General features: G+C 49.9%; 1 protein-coding gene across 2 annotated transcripts; it reads left to right on the top strand.

Moving 5' to 3' along the window:
• The first annotated feature begins 692 nt into the window (after window positions 1-692).
• Window positions 693-9,250, top strand: TRIM72 (tripartite motif containing 72). Of its 2 annotated transcripts, none has more exons than XM_019436343.2 (7): window positions 693-953; window positions 1,378-1,774; window positions 4,965-5,060; window positions 5,148-5,378; window positions 6,053-6,075; window positions 6,853-6,971; window positions 7,903-9,250. In XM_019436343.2, the coding sequence occupies exons 2-7, from the start codon at window positions 1,385-1,387 to the stop codon at window positions 8,475-8,477; spliced, it is 1,434 nt and encodes a 477-aa protein (XP_019291888.1). In that variant the 5' UTR covers window positions 693-953; window positions 1,378-1,384; the 3' UTR covers window positions 8,478-9,250. The 2 variants fall into 2 exon arrangements, with proteins under 2 accessions (XP_019291888.1, XP_019291889.1); XM_019436344.2 differs by having other exon boundaries at window positions 698-812.
• The last annotated feature ends 7,783 nt before the right edge of the window (window positions 9,251-17,033 follow it).

Here is a 17,033-nt window from a genome sequence, read left to right as displayed (position 1 = left end):
GGACAGCAAGCCCAAAGGCCAAGGCTGGAGTGAGCAGGTGGGGAGGGGTGAGAGAAGAGTAACATAGGGCCTTGAAGGGCACAGTGAGGACTTTGGTTTTCATTCTGAATGATACGTAAACTGAGAATCGAAGGCTAAGCATGTAAAGGTCTGAAGCTCTCAGGGCAGAATCAACTTCTCGGCTGCAGGCCCTGGATTCAGTTCATTAATTTATTCAACTGTCCCTCTAACATTCATTTTCCAAGCACTTAGGGAAGCCGGCTTTGCCCCAGGGATTCTGCTGGGCACTGGAAAGGCCAGCAGGGAAAAAAAGCCTTTCTCCTCAAGTCTGGAGGAAGAAAAGCTTTCACGGTGGGCTGAAGTCCTGTCCTCCTGCAGTGTGATCTTGGAGAGCCATAAACTTGGGGAGTAAGTGGGTGACAAACTGGGGAGGGACCACAGGCAGGGAAGGGGGAGGCTAGAGAGTGTGGAGGTGGGGGTGGAGGAGAAAGGAGAGACTCCTCCCAAACATGTTCCTGGTTTTTTGTTTTTTTTTTCTGTGGTATGACAGGCCCTGCCTCCCTGCTGGTTGTGATTTCTGGCTCCAGGCTGAGCCGGGGAAGGGACAGTGGGATGGGCCAGGACAGGTGGCCTTGACATGTGATGCTTGTCCCCTGACCACTCAGTCCTCACTTTTAGAACGGTTTCCAGAAGTGATGGGAAGGGGTGGGCAGGGCAGCTAAATATAGTCCTGGGGCCAGGGCTCAGTCTGGGAGGGTCTGTCCATTATTCACTGTGTGCCTTCCCGGTGGTGTCCACTGTTAGCTGCCCCTGTGAGTTCCCGTCCTTGCTCTGAGTTTGCGGCTTGCCCCTTGCTTGTCTTCAGACACAGCTTTGACTCCCTGTAAGGTTAGGCCTGACCTTGACCGGGCCTCCTGGGAGTCTCTTTTTGCCCAAGATCTCCATCCAGACCTGTGAGTCCTATGGATCCTCGGGAGGCCTGGAGATGTGGGGGAGGGGAGGGCTGGGGGTCCTGGAGAGGTGAGTGAAAGAATGGTAGGGCCTGGGGGCTCTGGGGAATTTGGGGCTGGGGCTGAGGCCTGGGGTTAAGACAGGGAAGGACAGTGGGTAAGACTGCAACCGGAACTCGGGTTTAGGACCTGGGATTGAGACAAGGTCCCTCTTAGAAGCAATTTTGGGGACTGAAGCTGAGAAATGCAGCTGAGGCTGCTTTGGGGACTGAAACTGAGTCCCTCTTCCCCCTTGCCCAGAACTAGAGTCCTTTTGTGTATGAGATGTGGGGTCTTTATAGGCTGGGGATCCCCCCTGTCTGGGTCTGGGGCCGGGCCTAGCTCGCGGCTCCGCGGAGCCTCCCTGACTGACCCCTCCTCTCCTCAGGTCCGTCATGTCGGCCGCGCCCGGTCTCCTGCACCAGGAGCTGTCCTGCCCGCTGTGCCTGCAGCTGTTTGACGCGCCTGTGACGGCCGAGTGTGGCCACAGCTTCTGCCGAGCCTGCCTGAGCCGCGTGGCAGGGGAGCCGGCGGCGGACGGCACTGTGCCCTGCCCGTGCTGCCAGGCACTCACGCGGCCACAGGCGCTCAGCACCAACCTGCAGCTGGCGCGCCTGGTGGAGGGGCTGGCGCAGGTGCCGCAGGGCCACTGCGAGGAGCACCTAGACCCGCTCAGCATCTACTGCGAGCAGGACCGCGCGCTCGTGTGCGGCGTGTGCGCCTCGCTCGGTTCGCACCGCGGCCACCGCCTGCTCCCCGCCGCCGAAGCCCATGCGCGCCTCAAGGTGCGGGGCTCGGGAGGCCTCAGGCGGCAGTGGGGGCGGTGGCGGGGACCGGGGTGGGACGAGGTTGTTGGCTGGAGCGGAGTTTGGCCGATCTGGAGGTCACTGCATTGACCTGGATTCTGAGCTTCAGGGCCCTGGGCGCCTGGAGTTTCGGGGGACGCGGGCGGGGCGAGGCCGCTCGGGAATGCGGGCTGAGGCGCTGAAGGCGGAGCCTGCCGGGGCCGAGCCAGGAGCCTGGAGGAGGCGCTCAGGGGCTGCGGCCCAAACGTAGATTTTCCGGGTTTAGCTACTGGAGCGCGCCCAGAGACGCGGGGGCCACCGCCTCCAAGCCGAGTTGGGTGGAGGCCCGGGAGGAAATGACTAGATGGGCGGGGCTTGGGGCCAGGTCAGGCGGCTGGGGGCCTCCGGCTGAGGCGGCTAGGCTACTTCGCCCACGTTCTCCTCGGAGCTGCAAAACTTGTGTGGGCCTAAGGGTCACAATATCTGGCGGGGAGGGCAACGCAGGTCTGTGCGCAGGCCCCCTTTGGCACCGAGACCCCAAACCAGGTTGTTTTTCTAGATGGAGCTGGAAGTCTTGAACGCTTCCAGAGCCCACACACAATTGTGGGCACCCCAAGGTTTGCAATTGCCACGGGTGCCCAGAAAAGACACCCAGACATTAGCAAACAGAGACGCAGGCTCACGCTGGTTCGTCCATGTCAGAACGTGTGCCACATCTGAGGGCATGTAGCTGAGGGAGAGTATGTGTCTACACAGGCCCCCCAAGGTGTCATGAAGCATTTGTTGGGCTGTGGAAGAATAAAGGACAGCTGTGGGGAGCTGGAAGAGGCGGGTTCTGGAGGCAGGCAGCGGTCCTTACTCCCCCGCAGTGAAGCTGCCATTGTCTTCTCCTGAATGAGGAGTTGGGTGGGATTCTGCGGATTATCTTTGCCCACAAACATCAGCATTGCACTGCATGGATTCTGTTTGGTCCCCAGACAACGACTTCCTCTTCTTCCTCCTCCTCCTTCTTCTTCTTCTTCTTCTTCTTCTTCTTCTTCTTCTTCTTCTTCTTCTTCCTCCTCCTCCTCCCCCTCCTCCTCCCCCTCCTCCTCCTCCTCCTCCTCTTCCTCCTCCTCCTCCTTCTATGTTTATTTTTCAGACAGAGAGAGAGAGAGAGAAGCAGGGGGGTGGGGTGAGGGTGGGGGTGGGCACAGTATCCGAAGCTGGCGGGCTCTGTGCTGACAGTAGAGTGCCTCGTGCAGGACTCAACCCATAAACCTGAGATCATGACCTGAGCAGAAGTCTAACGCTTAACTGACTGAGCCACTCATGCACCCCAGGCCCCCAGACTTCTAAAAAGGGTAGACCACCTCCTCAGGCTGATATTCGAGGCTTCCAGACTCCTCCAGGGAACCAGCCTCACCATTCTTCCAGCTCCTGCCTTGCCCAGTTCTGTTCAGTGCTGACTGGTGGTCCCCTAGATCAGTGCAGGAACTTCCTCTTCCCAGGAGCCTTCCTAATCCAGGCTTACCTTTGCTGTTAACCCCAGAACTCCCAATCTGGTCGAAAGAGAGAGAGGGAGAGAGAGATCTGCAAAGAGAGAATAGAGTCTGCGAAATGGAACAGAGCACCAGGTGACCCAGGAGCCTCGAAGGGGCAGGTGGGGCAGGATACATTCCTGCCAGGGTATGCCCTGGCCGCATGGAGGGGCTGGCAGGAATTCTGAAGAAGGGACGCCAGGAAGAAGTCTGAAGGAGGAGGGAGACAGGAAGGCTGGGGCATGGCTGAATGCCTGGGTCCCTGGCGACGAAGAGGGACTGGGTCCACAGACCATGTGTCCTCAGGACTCAAGAGTGGTCGAATGGGATCTGCTGGGACTCACGCCATCCCCTGAAACCTTGCGGTCTCTTCTTGCATACCGATGTCGCGCAGCAGGACTGCCTTGAGCTCATAGTCCTCGCGGCAGAGGGTGTCCAGCTTGTAGGTGAGATCACAGCACGTCGAGGCCCAGCGGCCCAGCGACCCGGGCGGGATGTTCTGAAAGCCTTCCGGGAGCGGCTCCTCCCCTTGCTTCAGTTTGAACTTCTTGAGCACATCGGGAGTCAGGGGTTCTGGTCGCACTTCTGCCTCATGGCTTAGCCCTGCCGCCTCTGAACCTCTGACGGCTCCATGCTGAGAGCCACCAGGCCCTCTCTGTCCTGTGCAGGCGGGGCCGTTGCCCAGGAGGGCGTCCCAGGAAGGAGACGGACCTGGCGCCTGGCCAGGTGACCATGGTCTCCATGGTCCAATCCTGGGGCTACCGCCAGCCGTGGACTCATGCGCAGATAGAGCCTAGAAAGTCTCTCAGTTTCCCTTAGGGGGAGTGGGGAGAAGGCCGCCAATTTGTCATAACCACAGGTGAGGTGAGGGTGACTGCTCACATTCTGCAAAAGAGGAAACTGAGGCTGGAAGCCATGGAAGCAGGACTGGAGCCATCAGATTCTCCTTGTGGAGAAGAGTGACTTTGGCTGGAGCTATTAGGAGTTTCCCTACACTTGCGTTTCAGCACTCACCAACTGACAGACCTACAGATGTGTTTAATTGGCTGATACAGCAGACTTTTTTTTTTTTTTTTTTGGTAACATTTATCCCCCAAGGTGGGGCTGGACCTCACGACCCTGGAGATCCAAGAGTCTCATGATCTATTGACTGAGACAGCCAGGTGCCCCAACGCAGCAGACATTTTTATTAAATTGCCACAGCCCTCAGGTGTGCAGGAAGGCCGATTGGGGTGTTTTGCTAATGTTCTGCTTTTAAGGGTAGGGTAAAGCCCAGGGAGAGGGGGAGGCCGTATTTCTTCTTCATACAACCTACACTCACCCTGTGAAGCCTGCTGTGTGCCACCACTGCACCCCTGTTTGGTGGAGGACCCCACATTTGTGTTTGCACTCTCACAAAGACCTGTGCTAGGGGTGCTGACTGCTGAGGGGTGGGATCAGGGAAGGCAAGGCCATGGGGGACTTCCTTAAATACACAATGGGAGGGTAAGCATTCTAGACATTGGCAAGATCTGCACATGAGTTTGGGGAATGGTAAGATGTTAGCCTGGCTGGAGGAGGAGCTGGCATTGAGGCTGAGCCAGAGATGGCAGGTTTAGGGTGGGAGGTGAGGGTTTGGTTGGGGGGGGGGGCGACAGCAGCATCACTTCTTTATGCCTCATCCCCCCCAGACGCAGCTGCCACAGCAGAAGATGCAGTTGCAGGAGGCGTGTATGCGCAAGGAGAAGAGTGTGGCTGTGCTGGAACATCAGCTGTTGGAGGTGGAGGTGAGGGGCTCAGCATGGCAGACCCTGGGGACTGGGCATCCAGGCTGGGGGTCCCAGCCAACGGATTTTGCCTGTCCGCTCCCACAGGAGACGGTGCGTCAGTTCCGGGGGGCTGTCGGGGAGCAGCTGGGCAAGATGCGGGTGTTCCTGGCTGCACTGGAGGGCTCCTTGGACCGTGAGGCAGAGCGCGTGCGGGGTGAGGCAGGGGTTGCCTTGCGGCGGGAGCTGGGGAGCCTGAACTCCTACCTGGAGCAGTTACGGCAGATGGAGAAGGTGCTGGAGGAGGTGGCGGACAAGCCACAGACTGAGTTCCTCATGGTGAGCACTGGATGACCTTCCCTTTCTGCCTCTCAACCAGAGTTCAGGACCCAGAGAGGGACAGGGACAGAGTCAGGGTCATGCATCAAGGAGGGGTGGGCCCCAGGACTGCTGTTATGGTTGTTTAGGCTAGATGCTGCACAGACACTGAATCTTAGTGGGCACCATTCCTGTCATAGACATTGGAGGTTTGTGTATTTATTTGGACAATCTTCTACCAGGTGGAATCGGTTTCTTCTTTTTTAAAATTTTTAATGTTTATTTTTGAGAGAGAGAGAGAGAGAGAGAGAGAGAGAGAGAGAGAGAGAGGAGGCACAGAAAGAGAGGGAGACACAGAATCCGAAGCAGGCTCCAGTCTCTGAGCTGTCAGCACAGAGCCCGACGCGGGGCTCAAACTCACGAATTGTGAGATCATGACCTGAGCCGAAGTTGGTCGCCTAACCAACTGAGCCACTCAGGCGCCCGGGAATTGGTTTCTTGAAGAAGGCGGGGTACATTTTTTTAATTCACACAGAGGTAAAGGGCTAGGGTTGGCTTTGAATTCTGGGTTTCTTTGGGCTTTTCTGAGTCTTCCTGACACCACACTCAGCATTCCTGCTGGTCCACCCATTCTCGTAAGTCCCCAGTGTCTCCCCTGCCTGCTTCACCTCCATTCTCTTTTTCTCTCTTTCTAGAAATACTGCCTGGTGACCAGCAGGTGAGACCAACTTGGCCCTTCCCCTTTTCCCAAATTGCCCTAGTCTTCAGGGACACTGGCCGGCCCACCCTCTAACCACAGGAAGCTCACACACCTCCATTCTGTCCACCTTGATCTCCCTGCATTTGTGTTGAGCACAGAAAGGAACCTGACCTGGTCCTTCTCCTCAGGCACCTCCCAGACTGGCGCTGGGGACAGATGTGGGCAGGGACACAGCTTAGTGCTGTGTGGCAGGAAAGGGGTGGCCGGGGCAGGCTTCCCAGTAGAGTGCACATTTGATGGGCCACTGGAGGAATGACAAGGAGAGGTGAAGAGCTGGGGGAAGAGGTGCTACAGGCAGAGGGAACAGCAGGTGACAAGACTGGTAAGAGGGAGAGAAGACAAAGTCGGTGTGGTAGATGGGAGCAGACTGAAGGGCTGAGGAGTGTGGACCTTATCCCAACAAAAGGTTCTTCTTAAAAAAAAATTACGGTATAATATGCATGATATAAAATTTTCCATTTTAACTATTTTTTCTTTTTAGTGTACATTTTAGTTCCAGCGGCATTAAGTATGTTGCCACCACCTCTCTCCAGAACATTTTTGTCTTTCCAAACTGAAACTCTGACAGAGTGTTAGGGCAGGGTATGATGCAGGAGAGATCCTGGGACTCCACACCATGGCCCCTGTCCTCCTCTCTTTGGGATAACATCTCTTGTCCCCCCCACCCCCACCCCATGCCTCCTCCAGGAAGTCCCCCCACAGACACCTCCCCCCACCTTTCCCTCCCCGCTCCAGGCTACAGAAGATCCTGGCGGAATCACCACCGCCTGCCCGGCTGGACATCCAGCTTCCTGTCATCTCAGACGACTTCAAATTCCAGGTGTGGAGGAAGATGTTCCGGGCTCTGATGCCAGGTACTGGGAGGTGCTATCTCCGGGTTTCTGTTTGTAACTGTGTGGTTGAGGGGAGGCTCCAGCTACACACAGAGAAGCCTCAGTCCCAACTTGGGGAAGTCATCAAAGAAGGTCCCCATTGCCCCGTTACTTCTGGGGTTTCCCCTGAACCCTTGTAACATGTGCTCAGAGAAAGAACTTTGAGGGCATGGGGTTTATGGGTGGGTGACTGACATGGGGAGGACTCTGCCTACTAGAAAGCTGCTGCTGCCGGCAAGGAGGGGAGGCTAGGGCTGGGGGTTGAGCCTTGGTGATCCCTGGTCAGTTCCTGCCCCTTCTGGACAGTGGAGATGATAATCCCTGCTAGTTGGAGGCTGAGGATCTGCATTGCTGGCACCCTGGGGGACTGGCTAGGGCCAGACACTGACTCTGGTGGCCTGTGGCTGGGGAGGCCCAAGGGCTCTCTGCTTCCTTTCCGTGAGAGCCAGATTGCTGGGAGGTGCCATAGATTGTAGAACTCCAGGACCCATATACATGGCTGGTTCAGCCCTAACTGCCTTGAGGGGAAGTGGGAATGGAGGCGGGTTCTGTTTTATCCAAGGCAAGACTAAGGCCCGGAGACTGGCTCAAGACTGACTGAAGTCACACAGCTGGGTGAGGTGGGGACTGACCTAGGACCAGGCTTCCTGACTCTCTCCTGCTTTGTGACCTGGGCCTCAGATACTGACTTAAATGCCTTCCTACTGTGGAGGGAGTCAGTTATGGCTTTGTTTTTCAGCTGAGCAGACTGAAGCTCAGAGAGGTACAGTCTTTGGCCCAGGCCAGAAGCAGAGAGGAAGGGGCTCACTAACCAAAGATATTGGGGGGATTAGAGCAGACAGGCCCCTAAATTGGTTGGGAGAAGCTCACAGGAGGCAAACATGTAGGGGTCTGACCACTCTTCCCCTGGCAGCTATGAAGGAACTGACCTTTGACCCGAGCACAGCCCACCCGAGCTTGGTGGTGTCTCCCTCCGGCCGCCGCGTGGAGTGCTTGGACCAGAAGGCGCCCCCGGCCGGAGAGGACCCGTGCCAGTTCGACAAGGCCGTGGCGGTGGTGGCACACCAGCTGCTGTCTGATGGCGAGCACTACTGGGAGGTGGAAGTGGGCGATAAGCCACGCTGGGCACTAGGCGTGATCTTGGCCCAGGCCAGCCGCCGAGGCCGGCTGCACGCTGTGCCCTCGCAGGGCCTCTGGCTGCTGGGGCTACGCGAAGGCAAGATCCTGGAGGCGCATGTCGAAGCCAAGGAACCGCGCGCGCTGCGCACCCCGGAGAGGCGGCCGTTGCGCATTGGGATCTACCTGAGCTTTGGCGATGGCATCCTCTCCTTTTATGATGCCAGCAACGCTGACGCCCTCGAGCAGCTCTTTGCTTTCCACGAGCGCCTGCCGGGGCCTGTGTACCCCTTCTTTGACGTGTGCTGGCACGACAAGGGCAAAAATGCTCAGCCGCTGCTGCTTGTGGGGCCTGATGGTGAGGAGGCCTGAGCTGCCTGCCGGATTGGGGAGGGGCGCAGGGTCCTGCAGGCCTGGAAGGAGATGGGTGGGCAGGGGACAGGTTGCGAGGGCTGAAGGCAGGGCCAAGGGGGTTGGGGACTGGGAACTCGGGACTCCAAAATTTCTGAGAAGTTAAGGGTTTCAGGGGCTGGGTGGCTGTGGGGAAGGAAGATCTAAAGTCAGGTCAGTGAGGAAATTCCAGTTTGGGAACCAGGAAGCCCAAGGATTCCAGGAAGAAATTGAAGTTCAGGGGAGGAGTGAAAAGGGCAGGAATATGGGGGAAGGGGGACTGAAGAACTCTGTGGAGCAAGGAACCCCTCACATTCACCTCACATTCCCCTCCTTCTTGGTGGCCTTGGGGCAGGGGTTCCGGATTCACCATACAGAAAGATCTTTCACTTAGTGGTTCTCCAACTTGGCCAGGCATCAAAACCACATTTTCAAAGCATGTAACAGTGACTTGTTAAAGCAGAGTGTTGAGTTTCTGGTTCACTAGGTCTGGCGGCAGAACAAAATTTAGTTTTTGTAACAAGTTCCTAGGGTGATGCTCTTGCTGCAGGTTACAAGTGGGGTCACCTGGAGAACTGCTGACTTAAGACACTGGTCTGTTCAATCAGCTTCCGTTATACGGAGTCAGTTATCGATAACTATCAGCTCTCAGGCATAGGAAAACCACAATATATTCCTCTGGAGATCGACAGCCATTTGAAAACTGCCAGAGCCCATGCTGAGTGAATAAACTGACCCCCAACTATTTCTCTCTGCCTCTGGAATATGTTTACTGAGTGTCTTGGACGTTGAAGAAATACCCCAAGTTGCCAACCAAGAGGAAAAGCCTGATGTTAACTCCAGCCTGGGCCCTGCTGCTTGTGGAGAATAGAAAGCTATTCCCCTATCCCTCCACCCATTGGCCCCTCACTGCTTACTTCCTGGTTCACACATTCTTTGGTTTTAGCTCAAAGGCCCATTTCTTGGACTCTGGAGTAACCACTGACACCCAGAGAGTCCCTCTTACTTGGAGGGGCCTTGGGGGACTCAGGCAGGTGGGATTAGAGGCTACTGCCCCTCCTGTCATGAGAGAAGATGATGGTGTGGGGCCATTTGCTCTCCCAGGTCAGGGATGCTGCTGCTGATGTGTGAAAGGGCCTGGGGAGTCCTGGAAACTGGTGCCAATATGGGAATTTTCTTGGGGGTTAGAGAGAAAAGAAAGTGGGTAGGATAAGGGAGGCCTCAGGTCTGGCTGTGTCTCCCAGAGGAATAGGTCTGGGGAGAAAGGATTAATTTGAGAAGTTGTTTCATGATAGAAAGTAAAATAAAAGGGTTAGTTGGCTGTGAAATCCAGTGGCATTAATAGAGATGATTATATTCAGACTCTTTCCCCATTAAATCTGTGTGAAAGACAAATGACCTATCGCCTATTGTCCACCTGGCTTTCATTCTTGACCCATTTAATATTTCTTTAATTTTTTTTAACGTTTATTTATTTTTGAGGCAGAAAGAGACAGAGCATGAACGGGGAGGGTCAGAGAGAGAGACACACACAGAATCTGAAGCAGGCTCCAGGCTCTGAGCTGTCAGCACAGAGCCTGACACGGGGCTCGAACTCATGGACCATGAGATCATGACCTGAGCCGAAGTCGGACGCCCAACCGACTGAGTCACCCAGGCGCCCCGACCCATTTAATCTTTCTAAAAACACAAATGTTGTCCTATGATCCAGTTGCTCAAAACTTTCAAAAACTCCTTGCTGCCTGCAAGAAAAAGCCCTAGATATTTGGCCCTGCATCTGAGATACCCTGCTATTCTCCAGCCTCATCTTGTGCCACTTTCCTGCATACATCTTCACTCTGGCCCTACTGAACTCCTGGGGTCCCTGCAGCACCAAAGCACACAACTGTCTGTTAGGAATGCCTTTTGCCTCTCACTCACCCTACAGGAATTTCCCCCAAACCACCTTCTCCTATCCTCTCTTGACCTCAGCACGTCTTTGCAAGGTGCATTCCATTGCACTCCCTGTCATGAGCTGGTGATGTCCAAGAGCCCAAAGCTACTTTCTGAGGAATTGGGTACTTTGAGAAACAGATGTCAAGACAGCATTAAATGTGCAAGGATTTTATGAAGGAAGATGCCCATGTGGGAGCAAATGGGGCTGTCAGATTGTGATGCCAGTCTGGCCCTGAGTGAAGGAGAGACAGCAGGAAGGTTGGGTGGCAGTGTCCTCAGTAGTTGTGGGGGTTTCTCTACAAGCTACCTGTGCAAGGAGCCTGCGTGTGCTCAGAAGGGGCCTGCCTTTGTGTCCCTGCCATGCTCTGTTACTGCCGGGAGCAGCCTACGGGATGGCTGTCACAGCTCTTCAGCTGCTGCCCTCAGTCTTTGCTCCCCTTTGTTGGAGTTCTATCAGGAAAATTTCTTCTCACACCCTCCACAGGTTCCTTCTACATAAGGTTACCCTGGCTTGAGCTTGTGCATTGAGGGAAGTGACGTTGTGACATGGTCTGTGGCTGCCTGAGTGAGAGAGGGGGTCCCTGAGGCAAAGGCTGTCATGATGGGGCAAGTTTGTGGGAAACTTTGCCTAGTTAGAATGTTCCTTTTTGAGTGGTGGCCACCTGACCCATCCAGAATCTCCCTGGTGATGTTGGAAGGTAAAATGGGAAACCAGAACTGGGTCCCCCCCGCACTTGTGTCTCAAAAGATCAGAATCTTCTCCTTTAGTACTCCCCGCTCATGGAGACTCTGGAAATCCAGAGCAACTGGCTGCTGAGAGGTTTCCTGAGCCTCGTGACTTCCTTGTGTACAAGAACAAACTGGCACCCGTCAAGGCCATGCTAGACTGCAAGGAAAACCCTTTATCAAGAGCTTGTTATTTGATATGTGTCCTCACAGCACTAGGCTTCACAATGACAAATGCCTGACCAGGCTCTGTTGCCTCTTTCCCCGAAGTTCAAGTAACCCCTGAGAACATGATGATATACCATGAAAGACCCAAATCCACAGGTACATGATGAATCTTAGAGTATCAACTTTACACCAAGATTATTATTCTTTTTTTAAAAAAATGTTTATTTTTGAGAGAGAGAGAGAGAGAGAGAGAGAGAGAGAGACAGAGTGTGAGTGGGAGAGAGGCAGAGAGAGAGGGAGACACAATCTGAAGTAAGCTCCAGGCTCCCAGCTGTCAGCACAGAGCCTGACACAGGGCTTGAACTCACGGATGGTGAGATCGTGACCTGAGCCGAAGTCCGACGCTTAATCGACTAAGCCACCCAAGTGCGCCAAGATTATTATTATTCTTGGTATGGTGGTGGTGAGAAAGTTGTGTAATTTAACCAATAAGTAAACATTGCAGACATCAGGTTCGTATTAAAACAAACATATATATACTTCTATTCTCAAGTTAGTTAACATACAGTATAGTCTTGGCTTCAGGAATAGGATCCAGTGATTCATCACTTACATACAACACCCAGTGCTCATCCCAACAAGTACCCCCCCTTTTTTTGTTTAGTATATGTGCTGCCGAAGTGAGCACCCAAGAAGTGCCCTCCTTAATGACCATCATCCAATTTCTCCACCATCAACCCTCAGTTTGTCCTCTGTATTTACGAGTCTTTTATGTTTTGCCTCCCTCTCTGTTTTTATCTTATTTTTCCTTCCCTTCCCCTATGCTCACCTGTTAAGTTTCTCAAATAAAACAAACATATTATGGAGTACAGAATTGACATGAATTTTTGAGATTAAATAAGAGATGTTCACAAACTTTTGCATTTGTACTGGCTGTTGGGATCTAGATCCTCAGGGATGTGAATTCTTAAAATTATTTTTAAAAATTAAAAAAAATAATGCACAAATATACTTAAGAGTATCTTACAGACAAGGGGAAATTTCTTCAACCATGTTCCCCTCCCCTCCCCATTCCTAATTTCTTCTCTTCCTCCCTCATTAGAAATAATGTCTGTTGTCAATTTGGTGAGTAGTTTTCTAGGATTTCCTGTACGTATATATGTTTCACAGAAAATATACAGTATTATGCTATTCTTTCTATATAAATGATGTTATATTCTACATGAATATGACATTTTTTTAATTTTAGAGAGAATGAGAGCACAAACGGGAGAAGGGCAGAGAGAGAGAGAGAGAATCTTTAGCAGGCTCCATACTCAGCACGGAGACCAATTTGGGGCTCGATCCCATGACCCTAGGATCATGACCTGAGCTGAAATCAAGAGTCATATGCTCAACTGACTGAGTCACCCAGGTGCCCCATGTCTGCAGCTATTTTTAGAATGTGGGGCAGTGTTTCAAACACATGCTGTCCTTAGCTTTGGGGCTTTAAACAAAAACTCTACTAATTTACACTCTAAACAACATCATGTGAGATGAAAATTTCCCTAAATTTTCTCCAGCACTCAATATTCTCAAACTCAAATTCTTTTTTGTTTTTTGCCAATGTGATGGGAAATAGATAAATAAATAGTATCCCGTTTTTCTTTTACTCTAATTTACATATTTCTCATTACATCCACTTTTTGACCAGTTATAGTTTCTCTTACAAATTGCCTATTCAGGGTGCCTCGGTGGCTCAGTTAAACGTCCAACTCTTGATTTCAGCTCAGGTCATGATCTTGCAGTTAATGAGTTGGAGCCTCACCTTGGGCTTTGCCCTGATCGTGTGGAGCCTGCTTGGGGTTCACTGTCTCCCTCTCTCTTTGCCCCCTCCCCCCCCCAACTTGTGCTCTCTCTCTCTCTCAAAATAAATAAACTTAAAACATTGCCTGTTCATATCACTTGCTTATTTTTATTAATGAGTTATAGTGACTTTTTGTGTATTCTGCATATTTATCCTTTGTCTACTACAGACATGTATAGTAAGTATTGTCTCCTAATCTGACAGCTTATCCTTTATGGAGTTCTTTTTCGTGTGTGTGTGTGTGTGTGTGTGTGTGTGTGTGTGTGTTTTAATGTTTATTTATTTATTTATTTTTGAGAGGAGAGAGGCAGATAGAGAGGGAGACAGAGAATCCTAAGCAGACTCCATGCTGTCAGTGTAGAGCCTAACATGGGACTCAAACTCATAATCTGTGAGATCATGACCTGAGCTAATATCAAGAGTTAGACACTTAAACGACTGAGCCACCCAGGTGCCCCTTTTCTTTTCTTTCTTTTTTTTTTTTTTTAGAGGAAAAGTTTAAAAATCTGTGGCCTAAGTGTCATCTGAACAGGGCATTTTTGTTCAGGCCCTCTAAGTGCCTGAATGATGACACATGCTTCTCTGTGTTCTATGAGTTCTTCTCTTGGGTCAAGGCTTATGAATTTTGAGTTTCCCAACATGTGCTCTACCACTCTGTCTGGTAGAAAGATTCCTTGTACCTAAAATATCTCTTTCTTTTTTTCATGTTTGTTTATATTTGAGAGAAAGAGAGAGAGAGAGAGAGCAAGAGAGCAAAGGCACAAGCAGAGGAGGGACAGGGAGAGAGGGGGACAGATGATCCGAAGTGGGCTGTGTGTTGACAGTAGAGAGCCTGATGTGGGGCTCGAACTCACCAACCGTTAGATCATGACTGCAGGTAAAGTCAGACGCTTAACCGACTGAGCCACCCAGGTGCCCCCTTGTACCTAAAATATTTCTAACTAGAGTTTAAACTTTGAAGCCTAACTTATTTAGAGCATCTCAATTCCTAATTTTTGTTACAAAGGGAGTGCTTTAGAATTTATTAGTTTAATTTATTAAATTTAGTAATTTAATTACAGAGTGCTTTCAAATCTATAATATTATCTGATCCTCTTGGAGGGCTGGAATTATGTCTCCATTGTGAGAAAACTGAAGCTCTCAGTAGTTCCCAATGGTAATTGAATCATGCTGCCAAGCCTGAAGCCCTAGTCTGTTCCTTCCAAACTGTGGCCTCTTTTGGCATGGTCTCCTACATAGCCATTATTTAATCCCCATCTTAAAAGAATTCTGAAGAATTTGCCAGGAGGATGTGATAGGTACTTTGAGATTCTCAGAAGGAATACTGTGTTAGTAAAATTGAAGGTCATCATAGACAATCTAAGTTGTTGCTATTGTTTTTCTAGCTTTTTCCTGAGAGGAGATGCTGAGTAGAGAATTTAGCAAGGCTGGGTGGAGCTGGCCCTTTTAGGAAAGGACTTGAGAGCTAGGAAGCACCTCTTGCTTAGTTGCCCAAAGCCTGGCTGAATAGAAACAGCTCCATGGTGTAAATATATCCTTTGCCTTCAAATAATTGTGAAACTTTGTGAGATATAATAGTGAGGAGTTTTTAATGAAATGGGAAATATTCATGTTACGAGTGAGCAATGAGAAATAAAACATTGTATCAAACTATGTAATCACCATGGTTGCAATTATGAGAAAAAATTTCTCTGAAAAACAAACAAACAAACAAACAAAAAGATGAAAGAAATACCAAAACATTCTTGGTGATTTAGTTTTTCTTCTTTTTATTTTTATTATTTATTTATTTATTTTAATGTTTATTTACTTTTTAACTGAGACAGACAGAGTGTGAGAGGGGGAGGGACAGATAGAGGGAGACACAGAATCTGAAGCAGGCTCCAGGCTCTGAGCTGTCAACACAGAGATGACGTGGGGCTCAAACTCACCATGAGATCATGACCTAAGCTGAAGGTGGACGCTCAACCGACTAAGCCACCCAGGCGCCTTTGATTTTTCTTCTTTTTATTTCTCTGCAGTCTCTCCATTTTTGTTAGTGAGCAGGTGCCATCTGAATGTCTACGAGGTGGAGGGATGAGGGCTCAGAGAGAGAACAATGGACTGCTCTCTTAGGAGCATTGTTTGTTAGGTGGGGACTATCAGTGTTGTTTTCTCTTTCAAACCAATGAAGATACTGATACTCAGAGAAGGTAACACAGATAGCAAGTGGCAAAGCTGATTCGAACTCAGAGCTGGTTTACTGCTCAAGGATATGAAGTAAGTTCTGTCTCTGGTAGGGATGGTCTACCAATTATAAGTTGGTTTTACTGGGACAAACTTGGCATTCATCAGTGACTGACACATGAGAATGTTATTTTCTTTTTGGTGCTTCCATAATCCTGCTGATTCAGGACAGAAAACGTCTCCATTTGGGATTTAGCACCTCTCTGACACTCTCTTACACCTTAGCACTTCTCTGACACTCATTTTTGTAACAGAGAAAGAACACATCTTAGGCTCAGACCCTTTAAAAGCAAAATCTTCTAGGAATTTAATTTTTTTGTATTTATTATATTTATGTTTTACCATTACCTTCTATTCTTAAACAAGTGATACTGGTTTTTAGTTATAGTTTTGATATGACATTAACTTCTAAATATATGTATTAGAGGGGTACCTGGCTGGCTCAGTCTGTAGAGCATGTGATTCTTGATCCCAGGGTTGTTGAGTTCAAGCCCCATGTTGGGTGTAGAGAGATTACTTAAAAATAAAATCTTAGGGGTGCCTGGGTGGTTCAGTCGGTTAAGCATTTGATTCTTGATTTTGGCTCAAGTCATGATCTCACAGTTTGTGAGAAGGAACCCTGAGTTGGGCTCTGTGCTGACAGCATGGAACCTGCTTGGGATTCTCTCTCTTCCTTTCTTTTTGCCTCTCTCCTGCTTGCATGCACCTGCTCTCTCTTTCTTTCTCTCTCTCTCGTTCAAAATAAATAAATGAACTTAAAAAATACAATGTTAAAAAAACATGTATTAGAGAAAATACACATATGCACACTTGTATAGTCCAAGATTTTCTTGGGAAGGAGATATAGGAAACTGGTACTATGGTTTTGGGAGGACTGGGAGGGAAACTTTTCACTGTGTACATTATTGTACCTTTTGAATCTTGAACGATATGAATATATTATGTACTAAAAATACAATTTTTGTTTAAAAACAGAAATTAACATGGAAAAAGGAAATTTAAGTAAAAATGAGTCTATTAAAATGTATTAATTTACATTTATCATGATGAGCACTGAGTAATGTGTAGAATTGTTGAATCATTATATTGTACTCTTTTAAAAAAATTTTTTTTTAACATTTATTTTTGAGACAGAGAGAGACAGAGCATGAACAGGGGAGGGGCAGAGAGAGAGGGAGACACAGAATCCGAAACAGGCTCCAGGCTCTGAGCTGTCAGCACACAGCCCTACGCGGGGCTCGAACTCACGGACCGCGAGATCGTGACCTGAGCCGAAGTCGGTCGCCCAACCGACCGAGCCACCCAGGCGCCCCTATATTGTACTCTTGACATGAATGTAATACTATATGTTATTTATACTTGAATAAAAAATAAATTAAAAGTAAGAAGGTGGGTGGGGGATGGGCTAAATGGGTGATAGGTACTAAGGAGGACACTTGTTGGGCTGAGCTCTGGGTATTATATGTAAGTGATGAATCACTAAATTCTATTCCTGAAACCATTGTTACACTATATGTTAAATAATTTGGATTTAAATAGCATTAAAAAAGTATGAAAAAATAAATTAAAAAGTATATTAATTAAATAGTACCGGTGGTAATGTGGGTATGACAAGGATAAAGAGGACATGTGGCTTG

This window comes from Panthera pardus, unplaced genomic scaffold (assembly GCF_024362965.1).
Source record: "Panthera pardus isolate Hobbes unplaced genomic scaffold, ASM2436296v1 HiC_scaffold_5, whole genome shotgun sequence".
Lineage (NCBI taxonomy): Eukaryota > Metazoa > Chordata > Mammalia > Carnivora > Felidae > Panthera > Panthera pardus.
This window is presented reverse-complemented; position numbering and strand designations above follow the sequence as displayed.